This window comes from Schistocerca gregaria, chromosome X, assembly GCF_023897955.1.
Source record: "Schistocerca gregaria isolate iqSchGreg1 chromosome X, iqSchGreg1.2, whole genome shotgun sequence".
Taxonomy (NCBI): domain Eukaryota; kingdom Metazoa; phylum Arthropoda; class Insecta; order Orthoptera; family Acrididae; genus Schistocerca; species Schistocerca gregaria.
In genome coordinates this window covers 757281308-757302523 of record NC_064931.1, presented here as the reverse complement: position 1 = coordinate 757302523, position 21216 = coordinate 757281308, and the positions used below count along the sequence as shown (strand labels likewise).

At 38.9% G+C, this 21216-nt stretch overlaps 2 protein-coding genes across 8 annotated transcripts in view; one reads left to right on the top strand and one right to left on the bottom strand.

Moving 5' to 3' along the window:
- Positions 1-6879, top strand: part of LOC126298727 (syndetin) — a 144418-nt gene extending 137539 nt beyond the window's left edge. For 6 of the 7 annotated variants that reach the window (XR_007552660.1, XR_007552661.1, XR_007552659.1 and 3 more), the window contains one exon: positions 6539-6711. The gene's annotated coding sequence lies outside the window, so the exon portion shown is untranslated. Of the gene's footprint in view, positions 1-6538 lie in introns of all 7 variants that reach the window. The other variant, XM_049990166.1, reaches the window with a different exon arrangement.
- The window catches only part of LOC126298729 (transcription factor 15-like), a 74860-nt gene continuing 56956 nt past the window's right edge, over positions 3313-21216 (bottom strand). Inside the window, exons 3-4 of the mRNA XM_049990168.1 lie at positions 6707-6804; positions 3313-4003 (exon numbers count right to left, since the gene is read on the bottom strand). Of these exons, the coding sequence (XP_049846125.1) occupies positions 3965-4003; positions 6707-6804 (137 nt within the window). The 3' untranslated portion in view covers positions 3313-3964. The remainder of the gene's footprint in view (positions 4004-6706; positions 6805-21216) is intronic.

Here is a 21216-nt window from a genome sequence, read left to right as displayed (position 1 = left end):
GATTTAGGAACCATTCTGACTTTTGCCTGAAATGGTGTAGGGAAGCAATAGAAAACTCAAACCAGGATGGCTGGACAAAGTGAACCCCCATCCCTGTGAATGAGAACCTTGGGAGGCTAGTCACAGCTGTTATAATAATCTGGTGATAATTAAGCCTTTAAAACCTGGACTTAGTCTTCACAGCAGAAGGAACCAAATGGCCATAGAGCCAGAAGAGGGCAGAAAAATACTATGCTGGATCACAATGTGTATGTATCAAATAATTTTTGGCATTTGAAACTTTTGGTTTTTTTATAAAAGCAAAATATTATATAAAATAGAAAGAAACTTCCACATGGGAAAAAATATATTAAAAACAAAGAATCCAAGACTTAACAAGTGGGAAAGGTGACAGGCACAATAAAATACACACACACACACACACACACACACACACACACACACACACACACAAATTACAAGCTTTCGCAACCGGCGGTTGCTTCGTCAGGAAAGACGGAAAGAAAAGGAAAGATGAAAGGATGTGGGTTTTAAGGGAGAGGGTAAGGAGTCATTCCAATCCCGGGAGCGGAAAGACTTACTTTAGGGGGGAAAAAAGGATAGGTATATACTCGCGCGCGCCCACACACACACACACACACACACACACACACACACACACACACACAAGCAGACAACTTCGTGTGTGTGTGTGTGTGTGTGTGTGTGTGTGTGTGTGTGTGTGTGTGTGTGTGTGATAGAGAGAGAGAGAGAGAGAGAGAGAGAGAGAGAGAGAGAGAGAGAGTATATACCTATCCTTTTTTTCCCCCTAAGGTAAGTCTTTCCGCTCCCGGGATTGGAATGACTCCTTACCCTCTCCCTTAAAACCCACATCCTTTCATCTTTCCTTTTCCTTCCCTCTTTCCTGACGAAGCAACCGCCGGTTGCGAAAGCTTGTAATTTTGTGTGTGTGTGTGTGTATTTTATTGTGCCTGTCTACCGGCGCTTTCCCGCTTAGTAAGTCTTGGATTCTTTGTTTTTAATATATATAAAACCCCTTCATGAGAAATATGCCTGTTAGGCTATTGGCACTGCTTCAGAATTCTTTCATTATATTTTACACATCTTCAGTAGTGCTGTGTTCATTAAAATTGTTTTGTATTTTTTCCCCTAAATCCAGATTCCTGAAAGTAAATAGGCTTAACAATTTTTTTTCTGAAAGCACGTAGTAAATGAAAGCAAGGGCACCAACACTATGAAAGTAATTGCTTGTAAATTGATTTTAATGGAATGTTGCTTTGTTATTGTTATCTTTGACCTACTTTAATGACTGTGATGACATGAAATTCATTTAGAAAGCTGTATATGTTGATTTTAGGTGAAACTAAGCAGTTCCGAGGATGTACAATAATAAGTATGACAAATCATTGAGAATTGTGTGGTGGAGGTTCTTGAAGTTGTATGTACTGTCAGTACCTTAAATAAATATTTATTTCATATTACTTTCAAATAATGGAGATAAATATGGTAGCCAATGAAATGATAGTATGCCATTTACAGAACTTGTCTCATAATAAGAACTATAAAGTTTTCTTTCATAGAGTTTTTGTTGATACATTTAAATAATATTTTGTATACATTCATTCATTTAAGCTATACAGAGAAATGTTTTTGGGTAACCTCTCATTTAGACAAGAACTATTCATTATACCATAGAAAATACTTGGGAATTAATTTTTTTTTCTTTTTTGAAAAAAAAATTGGATGTCACAACAAATTTATTGAAAGACAATCCCATTTTCCACCTTGGCTGTTGTACAATGAATGTCATTTATATCATAATCAGCTGATTTTGGTGCTGTGCCATTTTCAAGTTGTCGTGCTCTTTTAATCACCCTGTGTTGGTGTATACAAATATATGTCTGTTAAGTTAATATGTAATGGCTTTCGTAGTAGACACACACAATAACAACATTCCACACTCATCGTCAGTTTGAAATAAATGCCATAGTGGCAAATGTGCATAAACGCAAAAACTTGTATGGCACAGAACATTGCTCTATACGGGTTGGTTTGACTTGGGAACTGTGTTTAGAGTTCACACTGTGTAGGTATGTGAATGTACTAACTATAGTCTCATAAGAAATGAAATACATTTTCAGCATTTCATATCAAGGAAGAATTTTGGCATTAAAATACTTGAAGGTAAAATTATCAACTCCTTCCTTTTGTTGACTACAATTTTGGCTCAGAAATAAAGCAATACGTAGCAGTGAAACTACTTGGTATTGGTAATCTACCCAGAGGAATAAAATATTTTGTAGAAGTAATGTGTTCCAATGTAGAATAAAGGTGTTCGTACTCTATGGTTGGGAGGGATGTATGATTACGCTTGAATGCTAAGTACACAAATTTTTAAGACTGTGCAAAACAGAGCTTGTTTGGAGAGCTTAGTAATTCAAATAATATTTTAAAGTAGCTGAAGAAAACATGTGAGCATTTCAGTATGACAGTGGAAAATCCTGGTTAGAATCTGAACTATAGAATGAAGAAAGATATCCACTCACTTTATAGCGGATACACACATGTATGGATTGCTGAGTATTGGAAATAACAGGCTGAAGGAATTATGTGTATTTAATGCTTTTGATACAAAAGAATAACATTGCATACTATATATTACCAATGGGTAATGCACTGATGTGTAACCTGCATAAATTGGGTGTGCTCCCCCCTTTCTCTCTCTCTCTCTCTCTCTCTCTCTCTCTCTCTCTCTCTCTCTCTCTCTCACACACACACACACACACACACACACACACACACACACACACACGTGGCTTGGAATGTCATCATCTTGGTGTTGAAGGGAGAGATACAAGTTTCATTTGTCACATTCCCTATAACTTACAAACTGGAATGTATTGTCGAAGGCAAATGTGCTGTGAGAATATTGTTGTTATTCCTACCTCTTGAAATAAGTGTCTAAAATATATAAGCTTGTGAACATTGAAATAATTGTAGTGGCACTGTGAATACTTCTACATAAATGGTTTTGAATTGCTTTGTATTTTCATTTACTTACTAGGGAGATATTTTTTCATCCATTATCACCTGTAAATGAGATTTGAATTTGCAATAAAACTAAGTTAACATTAGGGCACTTGGTGAAATGTTACATTTGAGAAACAAATTTTGCATGAGGAAGAGGACAACTGCTGTAGGGAAAACAACAGAAACACAAGGATTTGTGAGGGGGAGGGTGCAGGAAAAGGAAGGAGAAAAGTGTTATCCACCTTCCTCCTCTCAGTGAGAATAACACACGAGAGTTAGAAAGATTTGGCATTATTGTGAATTATTATTCATAATAATAAGTGTGTTCATATTATTATTCTATTACAATTTAATACTCAGATTTCAAGCATATACTGTAAAAAAAAAATACATAGGGTGATTTTGGCTTCTCTTATTACAGTTCTTGGTAACAAATGAACACTGTAATTTAAGTGTGTTTCTCTGTCTATAGACCATATAGTAGAGTTGAATTCTATTAATTTTAAATTTAAAATATGCTACAACTGATTTAGCATAATCTTATGTACTCTCTCTGTGTAAACAGATATGTATGATTTGACCTGAGTATATGTTGCTACTGATGGGCATATAATTAAAATATAGTTGTTAATTTTTGACATGTACAGATCTCAAGCCAATCATTCAGTTGTGTTACTTTTAAGTTTACCTGGAAGTGACATGTATTAGAGTTATTAGAAGCATGACATCTCCACATGGGGGAAGTAGTTCCACTTCACCTGACAGTTACTCCTCAGTATCCTAAGTGTAACATTACAAACCTTACATCAAAGCAGCAAACATTGCTGGCAGCAATAGTTAATAGTGTGGCAGTACATCCTGGAATTGTATTGAGTATGTGGTGTGCTTAGTAAATTTGATGTCATTGCTTGGGAAGTATCTGTTCGCCACTGATTCATTTTCCACATTTTGATTCCTTGTTCTTGTAATGACCCTGGAAAAAGATTTATGATTTACTCTATTTAATATATAATGTCATTCATAATTAAAAATGTAGAAAAAAATACAGGTCCCATATATAAAGTCAACACTAAATATTATAATACATTAAAGACACCTGGTAAGAGGAACTGAGTTGACCAACAGGTTCTTGGATAAATTAATTTGTTTCAGATATCAGTTTACTTTTTATGAGTGAATTATTCTGTAAGTCATTCTAATCTTAATGATAGCCTGAAAAATCCAGAAAAATTGAAGTGACAGTAACACATTTAATGATGTTAACAGTAAACACATAATCATCTAATTGTTCACTAAGTACTTGTGTAGTTTGTGCTTTGCCATTCTTTTCAAACTAACAGTAACCAGAGATGTGTGTATAGAATTATATAATTACATAATGCACTTTTTTGTTTATTTGAGGAGGCTGTTTGTATGGGGCATGTTGTTTTTAATAGTGCAATGTTTTTATGGGCTGTAATAAGAAACAAATATCCAGGCCATCCCTTGGGCTAAAGATGGATCATGCCATCTATTGAGCAAGTCACTTTCTAATTCCATAACTACATAGTAAATGTTCTTGTATTTTGATATGACTATTCTGATGATCTTATGAATTCTGGAAATAATAAGCAATGTGGCATGGCCAAAATATTGTACATTGAAACTGAACTGACCATTGGAAGTTTTCACTCCAGTCCTTCTGTTATGGAGCTCCATTATTTAGTGTGTTGGGATACCATGGGATTGTAGTGTGTTCCTAGCTATTATGTTGCCTCTGTTTTCTGGCCTCATTATTATTCTATTACAAACTGTTTCCACAAATTAAGGAAAGATCACAAAAATAATTACTAACGTACTTATTTTCAAAGATGAGGGAAACCACAACAGTTGAACCAAAACTATTTTATTGTTTACAACTGGTTTTGGAATAATATAATTCCATCTGCTGGAATAAACTGTAGCAATGGAAAGAATATGTTACAATTATGAATAAGCAGTAATTCAAAAATGAAAATGTGATAGCAAACCAATAACCGTGCATTACTTGCATAATGTGTAAGAGAACCAAGGTTATCTTCTGCCCTTTGTTGTTTGTGAACAGAAGTTTCTAGCATAATTATATACCAGTATCAAATGTAATGAAATGTATCCAACAAGTTTGTTTATGACACACAATATATAGTTTATCTTCAAATCTGGAATCCATTTCGTATAGCACAAGTAGTGCCAGTACTTAGTTCAAACCCCCTGGCCACAGTAAAGCTCATATAGTAATGTGTAATACTATTTATGGTTGTCTATGTAATCTCTACAGGAAGTAGATGCCAGCCTGCAAATTTAACTTCAGCATGGCTGACGTCATGGGAGGAGAACTCTCAGCAGTAACACACTTTCTGAGAGTGACCCGTACATTCTCTACTAGGTGCAAGTCAGGAAATTGAACTAACCACTCCGTGTCCTGAATTGTTTGCTGTTGAAGATATTTTCCATGAGAGAAGCTCTTTGTGTTCAAATGTTGCTGACTAGTAAGAAGAAAATCTCCTCTTAGGGTGCCATTTCGATTTCAGAAAACCTATAGTGTCACAGTTTCACATGGCTAGAAATCCAAGTCCATGCCATCACCCAAATCAATCTCTCTCTCTCTCTCTCTCTCTCTCTCTGTCCAACAGTTTAGTTCAGTTCTGTTCTGACTTTACGTTGATGGCAGCAGGTCCTGGCTTGGTAGAAACAAAGTTACGACTGCTGCCACACTCGTCACCTCACACACAACTACAATCGTGAAGCCCTTTGGGCCCAGTACTTGTCACTTTTCTGGTGGCTTCACCAAGGGCAAACCACTGAGTGAGTGGGAACATTGTCTTATTATTTTAAGCAGATATCAGCTAATACTCGTCATATGTGCACTTTGCAGCTCTTGGCTAATCCTTCTGGATGTTGATCATGCACTTAGAAATGGTTACCACAATCTGAGCGACAAAAAGATTAATGTGTAACCATTTGCTCACCTTTGTACTGGTGGTCACAAATGGATTGCACTGCCACAATTTTGCTTGTGGCAGATTTACATAATGCTGCCTTGGCAATAAAGCACTCAAGCTAGACGTAACTTAATAACTTTACAAGTTATTGCTGTTTCTCTGATTTTTTTCATAATATATTGAAACCAATGTAAGATTTAGATAAATATTGTGTGTTGGATTGTATATGGACAAGAATTAAAGTGTGCTGAGGGGAGAGATGTATTGATAGTATTGTACTTTGTTTTTGTTTGCTTTATTTATCAATTCATAGGAGTCCTTTAACAGAGACACACAATCAGGCAATGTGATACTACTTTAGATAGATTGTTAATTATTGAATACTTTGAATAAATAGTAATAATATTGTCATTTCAGATGAATTATTATGAAAGTGTAGCTATATTTTTACCATATCAACAGTATTGTTTATTTATAAATTAAATGAATATATAAATAAACGGATAATTTTTGTATAACTGATTGTGGCCATTTTCTTTATTTGACAGGTGAGGAACATGAGTCTCTCTCTCAAGTGCAATTTTACACACAAACACACCAAGGAAATGACCAACATTGATGTACCGTAGAGCTTTCAAAGCAAAAAGCAGCCTAGTTAATTTTACAAGTATTATTTCATGCTAAAAATTATGATGTGAATCTCATTGATAACTCACCATTCCATGTACATGTGTAAGACAGAAGGTACAAATTGTGCTGTAGGTCTCTCTCTCATTCTCTAATGATAACTGATGACATGGTAGAGAATCGTTACCTATAATGTTGAATGATATTTTGCATATTATATATGTATTAAATTCTTGTTATGTTGGATTAAAAATATAAATGACTATATTGCATACTTAAGTTATTAAAAAAACATATTTATGAATTGGATAATTTTTTTTTAAATTTAATATGTAAGTCCTAAACATCAGTAATCACTGTAAGTACAGGAGATTTAGGGATAAAATACTTGTGTATCAGAACACAATCATTTATATTACAAAAGGAACAACAAATGTTCAAACAATTATGCTGCTAGTCTATTCACACATCAGGATGTGAAATATTGTGAAAGAAAACAAGACATCCACCCAAATGTGGGTTTGATCATCATAGTTTTTTGCTGAGTGTAGTATTACTACTGAAGGGGTATGCTCTTGACTTCCTTCAGCGTTTTTAACCCATCCAGGTATGAGTGGACCTAATACATTATTTCCACAGACTAGATTCACTTATTGTCCATTACAAAGAGTGAAATATGAAGGAGAAGAAATGTTGTACAGAAAAGAAACGTAAGACTTTAAAACTATGCACAATGCAAAAACATACAAATTAAAATGACAGTAGTTTGAGCAAAATGACTGAACATCACATCTACAGTATTATTCTAATCATGAGCCAATAAGTGATAAATACAACGTTCCTGTTTCCTTTAAAACCAGCAGCAAGGCAGAAAACGAAATGGCACATTGTTGTCTATACGATTTTTGTTTAATATTATGTATGAGTAGGAAGAATACAGTATGTACATAAAGTCTGGGAATACTTTCAATTATTTATTGCACATGAACCAAACACTGTACAGATATCATACATATGTCATTTTGAAGAGAAACCTTAAAAGCTTTTTTTCTTCTTCTTCTTCGTGTATACTGCCACAGCATAGTTTGGTAATTTGCCAATAGTCAGCGGTAGTCGCAAACATGGCGATGGATCAGCCATGCTACAGAAGAGGACAGCTGTTTCATGAAATGGTTTCCCCAATCACCAGATCTCACTCCATGTGACTTTTTTTCTGTGGGGACACATTAAAGATCTGGTGTATGTACTGCCTCTACCACATGATGTAGCAGAGCTCCAGGAGAGAATATGGGAAGCGACTGCCACAGTCGACAATGCCATGCTGGGATGGGTATGTCAAGAATTCAGTTCCATATTGATGATTGCAGAGTCACTCATGGTTCGCATATCAAACGTTGGTAGGGGGGAAAAAACTTTCAGAGTTTTTCTTCAAAATGCAATATGTATGACATTGTCATGAGCAACAATAAAGTAAAGAAATTAGGTCCATTTTTGTTTGTGTAGTAACGTAGCAGCCACTACAGTTGTTATTTGCTTGAGTAATGGCACCAATCCACTTGTTGTAATATGCTGGAATCGTGTTCACCTTGTCAGGTAATATGATTTTCCAGTTTCTATTTATATGCATATTCAAAGCCTCCTCTATGTGCTGAAGGATTGTTTTTCCTGACTCCATTATATTCCACCCACAGTTTCCTAGTACTGTAGTAATGCTCCTCCAGACTGTAACTTCCAGAAGAAAATTGTAACAATATGTTTGTTTCTTACATTAAAATGTTTGGGCCACATTTCTAAAAAACTAAAATGTGTGTAGGTTGAGAGGTTTCATGCCTTCATCAGGTGTGCTCCAGATATTTTCGTTATCAACTTTATGTAATGTTATGAGTATGTTATCTGTGACTCATTTTTGGGCTGCCAAACACTGAAATGTGTTGTTCAGCAAATTCTGCCATATTACGAGGTGCATTCAAGTTCTAAGGCCTCTGATTTTTTTCCTCCAGACTGGAAAGAGATAGAAACATGTGCATTGTTGTAAAATGAGGCTGTGTTCATTGTCAATACGTCCCAGAGATGGCAGCACCATACGACAGGTGGAATTTTACCGCCAGCGGCGAGAATGGGAACTGTTTTAAATACTTAAAATGGCAACGTTTTCCTACTTGAACAGCGTGCAATCATTTGTTTTCTGAATTTGCGTGGTGTGAAACCAATTGAAATTCATCAACAGTTGGAGGATACATGTGGTGATGGAGTTATGGATGTGTCGAAAGTGCGTTCGTGGGTGCGACAGTTTAATGAAGGCAGAACATCGTGTGACAACAAACCGAAACAACCTCGGGCTCACACAAGCTGGTCTGACGACATGATCGAGAAAGTGGAGAGAATTGTTGTGGGGGATCGCCGAATGACTGTTGAACAGATCACCTCCAGAGTTGGCATTTGTGTGGGTTCTGTGCACACAATCCTGCATGACGACCTGAAAATGTGAAAAGTGTCATCCAGGTGGGTGCCACGAATGCTGACAGACGACCACATGGCTGCCCGTGTGGCATGTTGCCAAGCAATGTCGACACGCAACGATAGCATGAATGGGACTTTCTTTTTGTCGATTGTGACAATGGATGAGACGTGGATGCCATTTTTCAATCCAGAAACAAAGCGCCAGTCAGCTCAATGGAATCACACAGATTCACCGCCACCAAAAAAAGTTTCGTGTAACTGCCAGTGCTGAAAAAAAGATGGTGTCCATGTTCTGGGACAGCGAGGGCATAATCCTTACCCATTGCATTCCAAAGGGTACTATGGTGACAGGTGCAAAGACACTCTCCGTGGCCGCACATTCACCAGCTGTGCTGCTATTGCCTCAGCGATTTTCCAGTGGTCAAAACAGACTCCTAAAGAAGCCTTCTCCGCTGCCGGGTGAGTAGTTAATTAGAAAAAAAAATCTGAGGCCTTAGAACTTGAATGCACCTCGTATATAACTGTTTGTTACAGTGGCATCCTGCTCAGTTATGGTTTGTGTTAGTGGTGTGCTTTAACTCCATATTAGGCAAAATTCTCATTAAGTCATGGCCTTAATTTATCATCATATGGCACATGACACCAGTACATATACATATATAAACTACAATAATAAACAAGAACGCAAGTGTGCAACACATATAAGAGAACATAAAGGACATAATAAGTATCACATAACAAATACAAAGTATGATGTAGCATATAAGACTAGTTGTTGGCTACATATTGATGTCCAGATCTTGTATCCACTTAATAGTGTGAGGTGTGGCTTCTACGAAGTAGACAGCTGATCCACAGTATTTGCTTATAGGGCACATTTTTATGATAGGGTCAGAGTCTGGTCAGGTGCTCCACAGTCAAAACCTGGGCTGTCCACAAGTCACTATTTATAAAGCGTAGTGTTGCATCTTGGGTGGCCACTCGATTGAACTAATAGAACTGAATCTTCGGATAGTCCATTCTTGATCTTAAATGACTTATGATATCCAGTCCACTAGTCACTTTAAAATAACTGTAGCAAGCTTTGTTGTTTACACTGAATTACACTACAAAATTTTTATGTCTCATCTCATTTATAATGTCACTACTATTGTATAAGGCTCTTTTAGAAAAAAAGGATAAGAACTAAATGAGCTTCAAATGTTATTAGGAAAACATTTACCATATATACTGGGTGTCCAACCTAAGACTTGTCAGGTGCATTTTCTTTCGCATTTCAGTGTGTAATATGATGCCCAGCATTGACAGTAAACATCTGTTTGTTCTTGTTAGAAAGTAAATGGCTTTATAGAGGAATTTTCTGCACCCATTCTGTTGAGTGGCTCCAGATTGTTCAATCATGATAGTTGGTTTAACAGTATGTATTGCCAGGGACAGCAAAAATACAGAGAATGACCACTACTCAAGCAGTCATTGATTAGTGTTGCTGCATGATGGTTGCAGGCACTTGGAGTTGCCTGAGTTAGCACAAGGGTGTGACAAAAGGGTACATGGAAACTTAAACACCAGGCTGTTGTATGAAAATGTATCAAAAAATGTTACTGTGCCAGGCCACACAAGTGCTGTGCCTAAACGAATTTTTCTCATTCAATCTTCGGTGTAGTCAGTAACAGACAGACAAGTCATTTGATGTTAGTTATTATTGTTTGCCATATCTTTCTTGCCCAACAATCCACATCTCCTGTTCCAGCCAACATTGTGGTGTGTCTGAGCCACCAATAGACTGATTCAATAAACACAAAGCAAAAATTATTTTGCAAATATCTAGTGAAACATAATAGGTGGTGAACATGACATCTGGCATGTATACTGTATATTTCAACACTGTGACCAGCAATGTCATAATGTCCAGAATGTAATGGATCACTCACTGATGTTAAATGTATATTTCAGTATGGAATTCATGGCATAGCAAACCACTGGATAATGTCATATCTAACTAAAATAATGCAGAAAGTTATACCTAACAATTCAACTACTGTCAGCAGGGGACATTTTTCTGTTGAGAGAAATCACTTATAGGGTCCCACAAGACTCAAAGGTAGGTCTCCTATTGTTCCTATAAATTGTAAACAATCTCCTGTCTAATATAAAACAAGCAGAATTAGTTCTTTTGTGGATGACACTAGTAAGGTAATCAATCCAAACAGACATGCAGGAACAGAAAACTTGGTAAATGATGATCTTAAAAGTATTATTGAATGGTTTCCTTTGAATGGTGTCTCTCTCAATTTAAAAAAAGATGCAACATATTCAGTTCTGAACATTTGGAAATACTACACTAATGACAAGTGTAGTCCTTATTGATGAGAATTTAAACATGAAAAAACTCCTAAAACAACTTAGTTCAGCCACATTTGTACTATGAATTATTGCAGATCTCGTGGAGAGAAAAATCAGTAAGTTGACATTTTTCATATTTTCATTCAGTAGTGTCATATGGGATTCTGTCCGAGGGTAACTCATCTTTAAGAAAGATAGGGTTCATTCCTCAAAAATATGCTGTAACAATAATGTCGTGTTCTCCTGTGATCATCTGGTAGACATTTGTTTCAGGAGTTAGGCATTTTGACTGCTGCCTCACACTATATTTATTCCCTCATGAAATGTGTTGTAAATAATCCTCTGCAGTTCAAAATGAACAATGATGTATGTAATTACAGTACCAGAAGAAAAAAAGACATTTTTACTCCGTATTAAGGTCGTCTTTAAAACAAAAAGTGGTGCACAGTGCTGCCACCAAAATGTTTGTTCACTGGCCTAATGGTATAAAATTTCTGACAGACAACAAAGCTAAATTTGAAAACTAACTGAATGAAGTTTCTCCTTGACAACTATTACTACTCTATATAAGAATTTCTAATTTTGTAGAGTGTAAAAGGTAATGGGTAGGAATTAATAACTCTCAGCAGTACTCAAGAAAAAAAATTGTAGGTGATATCATGTCATATTTACATATGAATGGATAATGTGAATGTAAAATGACTCTTTGACATCATTACAGTTACTTGTAGATAAGATCCATGGGATATTAAACTAACTAAATAACTTATAATCAAAGAACTTTTTATTTTTTTAATATTTGACAGGTTAAAGCTTGAACACATTTAGAGTGTGTCACTTTCATCACCCTTATAATGAATTTCCCATTACCGTGAAGAAATAAAGTGGCAGTGAATGCTCATTCACTATGAAAACTCATAATTGAGCAAGACTCCTTGATGACCCAACCATCCAAGTGGATTTTATTTTATTTTATTTTTATTTATAGTCTTCTTTTGCATATAGTCACCAACTGGTGACTTTTGCAAACGTCATAGCATTTTTATGCAATTTTTGTACAAACAGTATGAATTTGCAATTCACATTTACAAGAAGCCACTTAAGGGTGACACACTTGGCAATATATGGTACCGTACTTCATGATGCAATATACAGTTGTTTCATAGGATAGGTATCTGAATTTACAGCATGTTGTTACAAAAATAATCTAGTTTACAGTCACCTCAGAATAGTACATCGTATAGATAGAAGAGTTAGGCCTACATTTAAGAATAGCTACATTTTAATATCAGTATTCATTCAGTGAGTACAAACATTTGACCGTTAAGAATTATTTTAATTCTCTTTTGAATACTTTACCTCTGTGGCATCTTATAGTATCTTGGCAGTTTGTTAAACCATATCTGGCCATTTATCCGAGGACTATGATCTGTTGTCTTTAGTTTAGTTCTGTTTCTGAAGAAGCAATCTTTTTGTCTTGTGTTATGGGTATGCACATCAGAGCACTTAGCTTCATTATTTTTATGGTCCACAAAGAATATTATTAATTTGTACATATACACAGAGTATACTGTTAGATATTTATGTTTTGCAAAGGATTCCCTACATGAATCTCTGTATCCTAGTCGATGCATGGTCCTGATTGCTCTTTTCTGCAGTTTTAGGATTCTGTTCATGTGTCTATCAGCAGCACATCCTCATACCTCTATTCCATAATTAATATATGCAAATATGGTCCCATAATAAGCAGTTTTTAATGTTTGTTCAGAGACTAATTTTGATAGTTTGCTTATTTAGTGCAGTGAACTGCTGATTTTATTACAGACGTTTGGTATGGAACTTTCACTCTGCTGCAGTGTGTGCATTTAGTGAAACACTGTACAATATTAAAACTATATGGCAAACTGGGACTTTATATTGAATTTGTCGTCTGTATACAGTTGGTTAAGTGGTGGTAGGCCTCAGGAGTGCACACTAATAGTCATGAATGCTACAAACAGTAGTTGTAAAATTGGTGTATGTCTAGAGACATCCATTTTCTCAAACTTTAGTCTGTACTTGAGATCATCTAAAGACTTCATTTGTCTTCTCACAGATATATTTCCTAATCAGTTTTCAGCCATAAGTCATACCATCCTGATTTTCAGGTTCACTTGTGCTCCTGAAACACTATTTGATCCTAATGAAGACAGCACTAAAGCACTCTGTTAGAGTTTACATTACACATAACTAAAATTAAATGTACTACAAAACCTTATTTATGAACCTATTAAGCATCTTTCTAAATCTACTTTATGTAATCATTTTTTGACACTGAAAAAAGTTGCACAGTGTTTTAACATTATCTGGGAGGGATAATGTTCAGATCCATGTGTGTCCTTTGATGTTTCCCCTGAATCTTTTCAGGTGAACACGGAGGCTGTTACTTAAATAAGGTTTGGTCACTTTTGTCTCCCACACATCTATAACTGAATTTGAAATCATTCTATAATGACATAGACATTTTTGAATCTGAGACTTTCAATGTGTGATCATTAGTGAAACATTGGATTATTTTAATAATCATGTGGCGAAAAATGCAATACCCTGTTTCCACAGCCATTAAGGAAAGGATAAAATTCCCTGTCCTGCACATAGATGATGATCACATTTATGCAGCTTTGTTTTTGTTACATTGGTACATAATCAAGGAAATCAGTCAAGCATCCAACTGATCTGCAGAAAAGTTTTATTTATAAGGAATTTTAAAGTAATTTTGTTTTGTTCAAATGTATAAACTGGAATACTGTGTCAACATAAAATTTCTTGATTTGAAGTTTTATCACAAATATAAATTCAGTTGAGGTAGATGAAAATTTATAAGTAGTCTATCACTTCCCATTGAAAACAGTGTGTTGCTGAATTCAAATATGGGTATACTTCTCTTGAAAATATCCACATAAAGGACACCCTAGAAGTGAAACACTGAGGAAGTGCATAATGTGGTATTGGATGATGATCAGTTAAAACATGTATGGAACTGCTATCATCATGGGCATACACTAAGAACGAGTACTGTGCATTCTACAGGAAGAATTAACAGCAAGAAAGCTATATGGAAGATCAATGCCACATTTGTTGAAGGCTGACCGAAGACAATCGCAAAAACAAAATTGTTGTGGTGGAAATTAGTAGTCCTGTATTAAAAAAGAAGTCTTATTTTATCTGCCAGAACAATTTAGGGCAGATTTTTTTTTTCCTTGAGATGCAATGGGAATTCTTCAGATTTCATACAAAGGCTAAAAAACTTGTGAATACTGTGCAAGTTTTCTGTATCAACTGGATAAAATACCACAGAAGAGGACTGGGTTACATTACAGAAAATAACAGCTGTTGGGACAACACTGCTGCTCATAAAGCTGCTTGGACAATGGAAAAGCTGAGAGGTTTGAACTGCAAACAATTGGAAGATTAATCCTGGTCATCAGATCTGCCATGCTCTGACCTCCACATGTTCTCACATTTAATGAAATTTCTGTCTGGAAAATGTTTTGAGTCCACTGAACTGAGTACAGCTGCTGTAGATGGATATTTTACAGACCGTTCATTACCATAAAAAATGACAAAATCAAAAGCGAAGTGTGTATTAGACTTAATAACAAAGCCTTTCACTGCCAGGCCAAGAGATTTTCACCTCTCACCTGCAAATTATGTTTATTTTCAGACATAATCATATTTGTGTGTTGCATTGTGGTCTTCAGTCTGAAGACTGGTTTCATGCCGTTCTCCATGCTACTCTGTCCTGTGCTAGCCTCATCATCCCCCAATAACTATTGCAACCTACGTCCTTGTGAATCTGCTTACTGTATTCATCTCTTGTAGAGGGAGACCAATTTTCACCCCTCCACACCCCCTCCCCTCCACCCCACCATCACACTCTTTTCTCCTGTACTAAATGGGTGATCGGCTGATTGCTTGATGTCTCAGTATGTGTCCTATCAACTGACCCCTTCTTCTAGTAAGGTTGTGTCACAAATTGCTCTTCTCTCCAATTTTATTCAGTACCTCCTCATTAGTTACGTGATCTACCCATTTAATCTTCAGCATTCTTCTGTAGCGCCACATATTAAAAGCTTCTGTTCTCTTCTTGTCTAAACTGTTTATTGTCCATGTTTCACTTCTGTACATAGCTACACTTGATACAAATACTTTCAGAAAAGTCTACCTGACACTTAAATCTATATTCAATGTTAATAAACTACTCTTTTTCAGAAATGCTTTTCTAGCCATTGCCAGTCTACATTTTATATGCTCTCCACTTTGGCCACCATCAGTTATTTTGCTGCCCAAATAGCAATTAAATTCTCATTGGCAAACCTCAAAGTTTTTCTCTCTTCTCCATGGAATTTAATTCCTACTCCATATTTCTCTTCGGTTTCTTGTACTGCTTTCTCAAAATACAGATTGAATAAAATCGGTGATAGATTACAAAACTCCCTTCTCAATCACAGCTTCCCTTTCCTGTCCCTCAACTCTTACAACTGCTATCTGATTTCTATATAAGTTGTAAATAGCCTTTTGTTCCCTGTATTTTACTCCTGCTGCCTTCAGAATTTAAAAGAAAGTATTCTCTAAGACTACAAATGCAATAAATGTATGTTTACCTTTCCTCAACCTAGCTTCAAAAGGAAGTTGTAGGGTCAGTATTGCCTCATGTGTTCCAATATTTCTCCAGAATCCGAACTGGTCCTCCCCGAGGTCGACATGTTAGTATTTTGCAACTGATATTTTGGTTATATTTACACCTGTTGGCACTTGCTTTCTTTGGAATTTGAATTATTATAATCATCTTGAAGTGTGAGGGTATTTCACATTTCTCATACATCTTGCACACCAGATGCAAGAGTTTTGTCATCACTGGCTCTCCCAAGACTATGAATATTTGTCATGGAATGTCATCTACTTCCAGGGCTTTGTTTCGACTTAAGTCTTTCATTGCTCTGTCAAATTCTATCTCTTCTATCATCCCTATCTGGAACGGATCCCTCACTGCTGAGCAGTATTCGAGCAGTGGCCGAACAAGCGTACTGTAACCTACTTCCTTTGTTTTCGGATTGCATTTCCTTAGGATTCTTCCAATGAATGTCAGTCTGGCATCTGCTTTACTGACGATCAACTTTATATGATCATTCCATTTTAAATCACTCCTAATGCCTACTCCCAGATAATTTATGGAATTAACTGCTTGCAGTTGCTGACCTGCTATTTTGTAGCTAAATGATAAGGGACATATCTTTCTATGTATTTGCAGCACATTACATTTGTCTACATTGAGATTCAATTGGCATTCCCTGCACCATGTGTCAATTCGCTGCAGATCCTCCTGCATTTAAGTACAATTTTCCATTGTTACAACCTCTCGATACACCACAGCATCATCTGCAAAAAGCCTCAGTGAACTTCCGATGTCATCCATAAGGTCATTTATGTATATTGTGAATAGCAACGGTCCTATGACACTCCCCTGCGGCACACCTGAAATCACTCTTACTTCGGAAGACTTCTCTCCATTGAGAATGGCATGGTGCGTTCTGTTATCTGGGAACTCTTCAATCCAGTCACACAACTGGTCTGATAGTCCATATGCTCTTACTTTGTTCATTAAACGACTGTGGGGAACTGTATCGAACGCCTTGCAGAAGTCAAGAAACACGGCATCTACCTGTGAACCCGTATCTATGGCCCTCTGAGTCTCGTGGACAAATAGCGGAGCTGGGACTTCACATGACCGTCTTTTTCGAAACCCATGCTGATTCCTACAGAGTAGATTTCTAGTCTCCATAAAATTCATTATACTCTAACATAATATATGTTCCAAAATTTTACAACTGATCAACGTTAGAGATATAGGTCTATAGTTCTGCACATCTGTTCGATATCCCTTCTTGAAAACGGGGATGACCTGTGCCCTTTTCCAATCCTTTGGAACTCTACGCTCTTCTAGAGACCTACGGTACACCGCTGCAAGAAGGGGGGCAAGTTCCTTCGTGTACTCTGTGTAAAATCGAACTGGTATCCCATCAGGTCCAGCGGCCTTCCCTCTTTTGAGCGATTTTAATTGTTTCTCCATCCCTCTGTCGTCTATTTCGATATCTACCATTTTGTCATGTGTGCGACAATCTAGAGAAGGAACTACAGTGCAGTCTTACTCTGTGAAAAAACAGCTTTGGAAAAAGACATTTAGTATTTCGGCCTTTAGTCTGTCATCCTCTGTTTCAGTACCATTTTGGTCACAGAGTGTCTGGACATTTTCTTTTGATACACCTACCGCTTTGACATCAGACCACAATTTCTTAGGATTTTCTGCCAAGTCAGTACATAGAACTTTACTTTCGAATTCATTGAACGCCTCTAGCAAAGCCCTCCTCACACTACATTTCGCTTCGCGTAATTTTTGTTTGTCTGCAAGGCTTTGGCTATGTTTATGTTTGCTGTGAAGTTCCCTTTGCTTCCGCAGCAGTTTTGTAACTCAGTTGTTGTACCACGGTGGCTATTTTCCATCTCTTACAATCTTGTTTGGCACATACTCATCTAACGCATATTGTACGGTGGTTTGAACTTTGTCCACTGATCCTCAACACTATCTGTACTTGAGACAAAACTTGTGTTGAGCCGTCAGGTACTCTGTAATCTTCTTTTTGTCACTTTTGCTAAACAGAAAAATCTTCCTACCTTTTTTAATATTTCTATTTACGGCTGAAATCATCTATGCCGTAACGGATTTATGATAGCCGATTCCCTGTTCTGCGTTAACTGTTTCAAATACACTCCTGGAAATTGAAATAAGAACACCGTGAATTCATTGTCCCAGGAAGGGGAAACTTTATTGACACATTCCTGGGGTCAGATACATCACATGATCACACTGACAGAACCACAGGCACATAGACACAGGCAACAGAGCATGCACAATGTCGGCACTAGTACAGTGTATATCCACCTTTCGCAGCAATACAGGCTGCTATTCTCCCATGGAGATGATCGTAGAGATGCTGGATGTAGTCCTGTGGAACGGCTTGCCATGCCATTTCCACCTGGCGCCTCAGTTGGACCAGCGTTCGTGCTGGACGTGCAGACCACGTGAGACGACGCTTCATCCAGTCCCAAACATGCTCAATGGGGGACAGATCCGGAGATCTTGCTGGCCAGGGTAGTTGACTTACACCTTCTAGAGCACGTTGGGTGGCACGGGATACATGCGGACGTGCATTGTCCTGTTGGAACAGCAAGTTCCCTTGTCGGTCTAGGAATGGTAGAACGATGGGTTCGATGACGGTTTGGATGTACCGTGCACTATTCAGTGTCCCCTCGACGATCACCAGAGGTGTACGGCCAGTGTAGGAGATCGCTCCCCACACCATGATGCCGGGTGTTGGCCCTGTGTGCCTCGGTCATATGCAGTCCTGATTGTGGCGCTCACCTGCACGGCGCCAAACACGCATACGACCATCATTGGCACCAAGGCAGAAGCGACTCTCATCGCTGAAGACGACACGTCTCCATTCGTCCCTCCATTCACGCCTGTCGCGACACCACCGGAGGCGGGCTGCACGATGTTGGGGCGTGAGCGGAAGACGGCCTAACGGTGTGCGGGACCGTAGCCCAGCTTCATGGAGACGGTTGCGAATGGTCCTCGCCGATACCCCAGGAGCAACAGTGTCCCTAATTTGCTGGGAAGTGGCGGTGCGGTCCCCTACGGCACTGCGTAGGATCCTACGGTCTTGGCGTGCATCCGTGCGTCGCTGCGGTCCGGTCCCAGGTCGACGGGCACGTGCACCTTCCGCCGACCACTGGCGACAACATCGATGTACTGTGGAGACCTCACGCCCCACGTGTTGAGCAATTCGGCGGTACGTCCACCCGGCCTCCCGCATGCCCACTATACGCCCTCGCTCAAAGTCTGTCAACTGCACATACGGTTCACGTCCACGCTGTCGCGGCATGCTACCAGTGTTAAAGACTGCGATGGAGCTCCGTATGCCACGGCAAACTTGCTCACACTGACAGTGGCGGTGCACAAATGCTGCGCAGCTAGCGCCATTCGACAGGCAACAGCGCGGTTCCTGGTGTGTCCGCTGTGCCGTGCGTGTGATCATTGCTTGTACAGCCCTCTCGCAGTGTCCGGAGCAAGTATGGTGGGTCTGACACACCGGTGTCAATGTGTTCTTTTTTCCATTTCCAGGAGTGTAGTTCGGGTCTGTTTGTCACCAGAAGGTCTAATATGTTATCGCCACGAGTCGGTTCTCTGTTTAACTGCTCAAGGTAGTTTTCAGATAAAGCACTTAAAAAAATTTCACTGGATTCTTTGCCCCTACCACCCTTTATGAACGTTTGAGTCTCCCAGTCTATATCCGGCAAATTAAAATCTCCACCCAGAACTATAACATGGTGGGGAAATCTACTCGAAATATTTTCCAAATTATCTTTCAGGTGCTCAGCCACAACAGCTGCTGAGCCCGGGGGCCTATAGAGACATCCAATTACCATGTCTGAGCCTGCTTTAACCGTAACCACCCAAATCATTTCACATTTCGGATCTCCGTCAATTTCCTTCAATACTATTGCACTTATTATCGCTATAAACACGCCTCCCCCTTCACTGTCCAGCCCGTCTCTGCGGTATACATTCCAATCTGAGTTTAGGATTTCATTACTGTTTACGTCTGGTTTCAGCCAACTTTCTGTCCCTAGTACTATATGGGCGTTGTGACCGTTTATTAATGAGAGCAGTTCTGTGACCTTTCTATAGACGCTCCTGCAGTTTACTATTAGCACATTAATATTGTTATTCCCTGTTGCATTTTGCCTACTCCTACCTTGCCGCCTCTCAGGAGATGTCTTGTTGGGCCTAGGGAGGGAATTCTCTAATCTAAAAAACCCCCATGTGCACTCCACACGTACTCCGCTACCCTTGTAGCCGCTTCCGGCGTGTAGTGCACGCCTGACCTATTCAGGGGGACCCTACATTTCTCCACCCGATAGCGGAGGTCGAGAAATTTGCACCCCAGATCGCAGAATCATCTGAGCCTCTGGTTTAAGCCTTCCCCTCGGCTCCAAACCAGAGGACTGCGATCGGTTCTGGGAACGATACTACAAATAGTTAGCTTTGATTCCACCTTGCGAGTGAGGCTTTTCGCCTTCACCAATTCCGCCAACCGCCTGTACGAAGTGAGGATGACCTCTGAACCCAGACGGCAGGAGTCATTGGTGTCGACATGAGCAACAATTTGCAGTTGGGTGCACCCAGTGCTCTCTATCGCCACTGGTAGGGCCGCCTCCACATCTCGGATGAGACCCCCCGGCAAGCAGACAGAGTGAACACTGGCCTTCTTCCTCGACCTTTCCGCTATTTCCCTAAGGGGCTCCATCACCGGCCTAATGTTGGAGCTCCCAATAACTAATAAACCCCTCCCCCTGTGTGCCTGCTTGGACCTTGCTGAAGGAGCAGCCACATGTCCACTCACAGGCAGAGCGGGCGATGCCACACGGCCAGCCTCCACATTGACCCTCCGCCTCGTGCACCGCGAACGCCGCTGAACCTGCCACTCCCCTTGGGGAGAGAGTGGCCCAACCGCGCCCCGTACCCGCGAAGATGTCTCGACAGCAGGGACAGTGAGTGAAGCATGTAACACCTGGGGTGTACTTTGCAATGCACCAGACTCCCCACTGCTGCTACACTCCGAGGCAGCAGCCTGAAGACGGCTGACCGCGGCCATCAACACATTCAGCTGTTCACGAACAGTGGCCAGCTCCTCCT